This window comes from Pteropus alecto, unplaced genomic scaffold (assembly GCF_000325575.1).
Source record: "Pteropus alecto unplaced genomic scaffold, ASM32557v1 scaffold313, whole genome shotgun sequence".
Lineage (NCBI taxonomy): Eukaryota > Metazoa > Chordata > Mammalia > Chiroptera > Pteropodidae > Pteropus > Pteropus alecto.
The window spans coordinates 2,305,148-2,313,181 of record NW_006434832.1 but is presented as its reverse complement, the minus strand read 5'-3'; the positions used below and the strand labels follow the sequence as shown (position 1 = coordinate 2,313,181).

At 31.9% G+C, this 8,034-nt stretch overlaps 1 protein-coding gene across 9 annotated transcripts in view; it reads left to right on the top strand.

Annotated features, from left to right (window-relative positions):
- The window catches only part of CDC27 (cell division cycle 27), a 59,256-nt gene that overhangs the window by 42,625 nt on the left and 8,597 nt on the right, over positions 1-8,034 (top strand). For all 9 annotated transcript variants that reach the window (XM_025045572.1, XM_025045576.1, XM_015588026.2 and 6 more), the window contains 4 exons: positions 1,404-1,556; positions 2,611-2,819; positions 4,472-4,589; positions 6,417-6,545. In XM_025045572.1, the coding sequence (XP_024901340.1) occupies positions 1,404-1,556; positions 2,611-2,819; positions 4,472-4,589; positions 6,417-6,545 (609 nt within the window). The remainder of the gene's footprint in view (positions 1-1,403; positions 1,557-2,610; positions 2,820-4,471; positions 4,590-6,416; positions 6,546-8,034) is intronic.

The following is an 8,034-nucleotide window of genomic DNA, read 5'->3' as shown; positions in this document are numbered from 1 at the left end:
ATGTAAGGGGGAGGAGGAGTACTAGATTTAGTGGGGTGATCACTTTGTAAGTTATATAGATCTCTAATCACTATGCTGTACAACTGAAACTAATATATTATTGTATACCAACTATAACTGAAAAAAAAGCCCATTGAATTGTACAATGTAAATACGAGCAACTAATTGTCTATTATATTTCAATAAAGCCAGAAAAAAAAAGAATAAAAAAAAGTGTTTGACAAGCCCTTTTTAAAATTATTTCTAACCTGTTGTTTCACAGGCACTATAAAATATGTGAATTTTGTTGTTTCTCCTAATTATAGAGCAGATATTTAACTAAAGAAAGCCTTTATTTCAACTTAATTTTACGAAGGTTTTTTTCCTTCTTGTCTATGCCACAGTCATTTCAGAGAAAGCAATAGATTCTGAAAAATTGAAACCAAAAAGCTTCCAAAACCTGTATTTGGCTAATGGTAACCAATGCCTATTTGAAAAATGCCTATTTGAAAAACTTATCTGTATAACTTTTAAGAGATTTCAGGGAAGTTACGAATCATTAAGCTATCCTAGATAGTATATGGTTTCTTAGAATTAAGTTTCTAGTTTTATAAATAGTATTTCCTTTTTTTCTGTCATCTTCATTTCATTAAGAGCAGACTAGAGTATTCCTTAATTCTGAACTTGACGTTCAGAATTTTGAACTTACTGAGTTGATAAGCTAGGGAACTAATTCATTTTTTATAACCCAAAGTCTCAGACTTCAGGGGGAGAAAAGCACAGATCTGAGGGCTGTGAGTGTGGTGAGGAAATAATTTGGTCTGATAGAAGAGGAGGGGCCCTAAATCAAGAGAGTGCTGCGAAGGAAGAAGGAATTACTAGGTAGGGGCCACAGTGCCTGGCCAGGTGCTTAGCGAGCCACAGGATTGGTGGTCAACTGAACCTGTTTTTCCCCTAAAGTTTTCAACACAACTTCTTAATAAAAGTCAGTACAAAAATAGGTTTTGTGTTACAGAAGACATTCTTCTCTCACCTTTCTTGAGAGAGTTAGTCTGTAAAACCATCGTTAAAATTTGGAAATGTGTTTTTTGAGAGTAAGGTGATTGACCTTTTTAAATAACTTTGAAAAGATTTTTTTTTTTTTTTTTTTTTCTTTTCGGTGGAAACTTAAATTTTCTTTTCAGAATTCATGTTTCTACTATGACTTGTGTATAAAAACTAGGTTAAGTGTAGATTTGATAGCATCAGTATTTGACCTACCACGGAAGGTTGCTCGATTTGCCTCAGTTTTGTGACTACTCATTCACATAAACACCATAAAACAAGGCAGCATTTAGGTCCTATAAGAAGAGTGCCCAGTACTGTCCCTGTATATATGTGAATTGTATCAACTTGTTTTCCTCTTACGAGTTTTTGTATTTCAGGCTGAAAGAATATTCTCAGAGGTTAGAAGAATTGAGAATTACAGAGTTGAAGGCATGGAGATCTACTCTACAACACTTTGGCATCTTCAAAAGGACGTTGCTCTTTCAGTTCTTTCAAAAGACTTAACAGATATGGATAAAAATTCACCAGAAGTATGTAACTGAAACAGTTTGCTTATATAGCTATCTTTTGATCATCATTACCAAATGGAGATGAACCAAATAATTCAAACACCATTTAGCATCACCCACACCCTTCTCCAGAGGCAGGACTCGGAGAAGAAAGAGCCCTAAAATAGATGGTTCAGATTCACAAACAGAAAATTCACAGAGCAGATGTTTCATTCAAGATTAATCAAGATATGACTGTGTTAAAATTGCTGTTATCACCAAGAGTTCATTAAGCAAAAATTACATAGATTGAAAAGTGCTAATTTTACATTGAAATAGTAATTTTAATTGTCATTTTAAGACATAGGCACAATTCATTTACATGCTGCAGTCCTGTAAGAAATGTATTTCAGTGCATCTCAAGAATATTTAATGGTACTTTTGTAACATATTTAAGCTTAGAATTTAAAACAGTCAATTCTTATTCTTCATAGTTATGTTCTGTAGTCTCTATGAACACAGAATTAGCAAATACTGAACCATTGCTCCTAGAGGAAACACACACACCCTTACCTCACACAGATTATAATCTTAAACCCTAAAAAACATTTTACAGGAGAGAAAATGAGGTTCAGAGTGGTAAGGTGGCTTGCCTGAGGCCACCCTGCAAACAGTTACCAGAGTTGAGATTCAAACTGTCCATGTGGCCCCAGAACCTGAGCTTCTTGCATGCCACTGCACTGCCCCCTACAGTTTACTTTCTGGTCACCTGACCTGCTGAAACAAGGACGCAGAGAGTTACCTTTTTGACAACTCAACTGAGAATGCGCCTATGAGGCAACTCATATTTTGCGTCTACCAATGACCACTAAAGCACTGCAAGTAACGATGTGGGTTTTACAAATAAATTTTAGCAAGTAAACAATTTTGCAAAGATGGAATCTGTGAATAATGGTTGACTATATCTATTAAAACTCTTTAAGTTTTTGTCTTTCCATTCTGAGATCTGAATCTTGATTTTAGCCATACATTTGGTTTTATTAGAAAAAAATAAAATAATAATTGTGTGTTTGGTTTTTGTTTCCATTTTTTTAAGGCCTGGTGTGCTGCAGGGAACTGTTTCAGTTTGCAACGGGAACATGATATTGCAATTAAATTCTTCCAGAGAGCTATCCAGGTTGATCCAAATTATGCTTATGCCTATACTCTATTAGGGCACGAGTTTGTATTAACTGAAGAATTAGACAAAGCTTTAGCTTGTTTTCGAAATGCTATCAGAGTCAATCCTAGACATTATAATGCATGGTAAGTGCTCATGAAGTGTAAAGACAGTATCTTATTATTGGGGCTGATACTCAGTAATTTTTTTGTTAGATATTGCGTTGTCATGAATTTGATTATTAATACTTAAGAGTGGTACGTACTGGTTGATAACTTCTGACCAAAGTGTTTTTATGTGAAATTTATACTTTTAACAAACTTAAATGAACTGATGATTATAGAATACCAGATCCTTATACTCAATGTCAACCTTTTCTCCTACCATACTTTTGCAAATAATTGGTTTTGTTACTTTGAGTTGTTACTTTTTCTTAGAACACTAAAATGGTGATTAGGATAGAAGGTAGTTGAGAAAGGGGAGAGGAATAGTATACTTCACCTATAGGGTAATAGAAAATAAACAGTGAAAAGTAGTCACTAGTTGTTGCTCCTTGGCAGTATTCTTCTAGTTTATTAAGTACTAGTTCTAGTTATTTAAGTTTATTAAGAACTCAGGTTTTGCAGTTTTTTAAGTTATGTTTCTATTTTACTTTTTTGTACTTGTGCACAAGTAGCCAAAAAGGAAGTTACTGCCTGGCTCATATTGTTATCAAACGAGGAAGACATGAAAAAGTTTGTTCTTATCTCTGCCTCAACCCTATGTTTACTGCTGACATTTTCTGGCATTTTCTTGACTGACTTAATAGTTAACATACCAAGAAGGGATGTTCTGGTATCATAACTCTCTATGGTAGTTGTTATGTCAGACATGTGTTTTTAATCTTTTGATTTAAGCTTTATAGCAGTTGAATTTTATCATTCTGTTTCTCACTAAATCTAAAGCGCTAATTACTAAAATATTTTTATGTACATATTTTTAATGGATTTTATCTCATTTCTAAGTAGCATGGCCTGATAAGTGCTAGCTTCTGATATATTAAACAGCCAAGCCTTGCCAACACTACCTTCTCTTCACATAAATGTAAAAGTTCTCTGTAATATTTTAGGAATTCAGTTCTTAATAAGACTTATTTTTTAAATGTATGTCTATATTGCAATATAAATTCATAATTTCAAAGTCTATAAATTGTTAAGTTTATAGGAAAGGAGAAGAAAAACAAGACACTATGCATATTATAATTATAATATAAAATATATATATGCATTTAAACAAAGAATATGGAAATAGCATTGTTAGGAGTTCGGGGCTTTATAATCATAAAGGAAGGATCTGGTTAGAATCCTTATTAGCCATATAATCTTTGGGCAGGTTAATTTAACTTCTCTAAGCCTCAATTTCCTTAATGATAACAGTACCTTGGTTCTGTATGATAACAGTATCACCTTGGTTTCTCCTAGGATTAAATGAGATAATTTACATACAGAAAGAATTCAACAAAGTTTTTGGCACGCACATAATGACGACTAAGTAAACATTACATATTAAATCTAGATTGTGGTGGTGGGTTTAAGGATGTTGTTTCTTTTTTCCCACGTTGTTATAGATTTATCTGATTGATTGTTTGATTTAATTTATTGTTCGGAATTGTAAAAGTGCCTTGTCTAAAATTCTTTGATGGTTTTTCTGTTTTTATACTGGTTTATTAAAATGCCAGATTCCACACACATTATTTTATTAGTTGAAATAAATTAGCCACTGCAGTTATATCTCTAAAGTTATACTTTTATACTTTCAGGTATGGTTTAGGAATGATTTATTACAAGCAAGAAAAATTCAGCCTTGCAGAAATGCATTTCCAGAAAGCACTTGATATCAACCCTCAAAGTTCAGTTTTACTTTGCCACATTGGAGTAGTAAGTAGTTTTGTAAACATGGTTCAAGTAATCTCCTTTTTGAAATGTGTTTGTTATCGACTTAATTGCTGTAACAAGAATTAGAGCTTTTTTGATATTGTTGTTATTCTTGAAACAATATGAATTCTTTTGCAGCCAGAAATATCACCTTTTTTCTTGTCATAAAGAGAAATCACTGGAGAACTGTCATCTCTTATGCAAGTAACTGAGTTTCTCTAAGCTTCTGTTTTATGAATGACAAGTAATACCACCTTGCCTACCTCATAAGGTTGTTATAAGACTCACATGAGATACTTAATATTTTTTAAAGCACTTTTACATGTTAATATTTAGCTCCTAAATGAAGTAATTAATATTTTAAGGTAAATGATTTCATGTGTTTTAGCTTCTGAGTGATACAGGCCAAAACTAATTAAAATTCTTATAAGGCAGTGTAGACGCCAATTTTATGTTTATGTTTTTAAAATATATCTATCTGATAATAAGTTATACTTTGATAGGAAGAAAGTTATGTTTGTTTTTCTAAATCTCATTTATTAGTTTCTCTTTTTGTTCTTGCCCTCTCATACCTCTCTCCTCCATTTTTCCCTCCCCCGCCCCTCTGTCTTTCTCTTAGCAAGTTTGGTTTTGTGGGAATGGGCATACCATATCAGAAAATTATGTTATTTGGAATTTCACTATTCATTTTGGGGGAATAATTCTAGTTCTTTATACTTTTCTTAAAAATTGAAATGGTAACTTCATTTATAGTTAGATATTATACAAAATATGTAGAGAAAATATCTCGATTTAGAATTTTTTTTCATCACTTAAGATTAGAAAATCAAACTTAAGTATCTCATGATACCGTTGAGTAAAGTTGGAGGTTTTTTAAAGTAGGCTTTTTTCTAAAGTTATTATGGAAGATATCATTTTAACACTTTAAGTGGTTTATTAGAAGAAGTTTTCAGGTAAGAGAGTATATTTTTCTCTGTTGGGGAACTGTTATTTCATATTTCAATCTTATGGGCAGAATATTTGGCCACATATAATAATACCCTTCTGCAAAGATCATTGCATAGATGGATATGGCAACCAGATGTTGGCAGTACCTACTCTCACATTCCTGTTACAGTGATATTGTTAAAGTTACACAGCCACTCCATTCACTCCACTTTATTTTAAGTTATTTAAAATAAATGATTTACTTCCTAGTATTACATATCAATGGTTTTCAAATATGTAAAACAGAAGAATTATTTTTGTAATAAATTTCTAAAATAGGTAAAAGTGTAATTGTTCTGAATGAAATAAGGTTAGTAAGGTTTAGAGCCAAATCTTTTAGGGGTTTTTTGAACAGTTTTGAGAAGCCTAATACTTAGAGAACCTTAATAGACTTGTTGAAATGTGAGTATTGTCTAGCTAAATAGTACAGATTTTCTTCGTGAAGGAAAAACCAAGGTTTTTCTTGTCTTTTAGACTTAAAGGTAACCAAATGTCTTCTCTAAAGATAGAATCGTGATTATCATTTTGGATACTTAATGGCGAATTGGGCATGAGAGGAACTAGGTTCTGATCCCAGAGCAAGTTATATAACATCTCTGAATTTAGTATTCTCATTTTTAAAGTGAAGCGGTTAAACTAGAGTAGAAAGAGTTTAGAGATAATCTATTAATAGTTTAATGATGAATTATTAAATCCACTTAACCCAGTGGACAATCAGTGAGACCATAGAACCTTATCTCTAGTAGTTTTATGTTTATATTCATTTTGAGTCACATTATTTGGTTCTCACCTTTCTTCATAAATATCAAAAGGAAACATTAATAGGATCTTCATTTCTCACAGGTTCAGCATGCACTGAAAAAATCTGAGAAGGCTTTGGATACCCTAAACAAAGCCATCGTTATTGATCCCAAGAACCCTCTATGCAAATTTCACAGAGCCTCAGTTTTATTTGCAAATGAAAAATATAAGGTAAGATGTATATTTTAATGGTCTGCAGCACTGTATTGCTTAAATTTTGCCCCTTTTTTAATAAACCAAAAGTTATTTATACTTTAATTTTTATCTCGGTTCATTTCCCCCATTTTCAAAAGCTATCAATTTCATTGTCTTTGTGATTTCATTCATGAAATACTCATAGGAAGGATGGGTGTGTTGATATTTAGGAAAATGTGGTTACCTCTTATAAAGATTTTGTACATAGGCAGTTTTTTCATCAGGGAGTTATTTTAAAGGTAAGACCTAAACCATCATCTTAGGACTAAAATACATGAACAAGTGACATATGAATGTGTGTGCATTATTCAGCGAATATTTATTGAGTACCTATTATATGTCAGGTACTAGGAAAATTTGTTGCTTTTGCAAGCAAAGCATCCTTATTCCCTGCCATTGACTTACCATCTAGTCCCCTTCTATAAGGAAAACAAACAAATCATCACAAAAATAATACATGTTGAGTAGATAAAGGAAAAGTATGGTGAGTTATGTGAGCTTAAAACAAGGAGATAGTCTAGTCTGATATATTTCTCTCACTATTTTGCAAATTATGGAACTATAGCATGAAAAAAGATATTGAGGAAAGAAGATCAGGAAAATTGAGAAATAGAAGAGGCATAAAGTGACATGGAGTTTTTGTTATTTACTCAATCATAAACCATGAATACAAAGTTTTTGCTTTGAAATTCAGGTTACTTTTTTAATACATTCTGACTCTTCTCACTAAAAGGAGTAAAAACTTAACAACAACAACAAATTCCAGAATTTAAAAGCACAGAAATCTTGGGCCAAGTAATTCATTTTAGTATTTAGCAGACTCTTGCTCTAGAAATCTATTTTTCTAGGACACACTGAAATTGGCTGAAAATTGAAAAGTACAAAACCAGTGATAAGTTTTTAACTTTTTCAAGATCACTAAAGATATATAAATGAATCAAATATATAATTATTATTTTTTGTTATTTATTCAGTAATTCTTCTAATCATTATTTTTCTTTCTGAAGAAGTAGATGGCTAGTCCTATTGTTTTTGTCCTTTTAATGCAGCTTCTTTTAAACCTAATAAACACTTTTTAACTTTCAACTTACTTTTTAAGGTACTACAATTGTAATTCATTTGTTTTCACGTTTTTTGCTTCATTGTACTTCTTTAGGTATGTGGTCAGGTTCTTCAACTGAAGGAATTTATTCAATTTATTATTCTTAAAGCCATTTTAATGCCAACACATTTACCAGCTATGCTATATAAATCATCCCTATACTTACTTCATAAAACCAAAATTCCGATCTGACCCATTGTCCAAGCTGTAGGGTTATAGCCATTTTTGAATACCAGTGTTGGGTTTGGCTAAATTATAAGGCCTACTTTTATGCATGAATTGGATATAGATATATCCAATATACCTATATTAAAATAAAAAGAGCCATAAAGAAAAGTTAGATTGCTTCTGAAATGTCTTGGC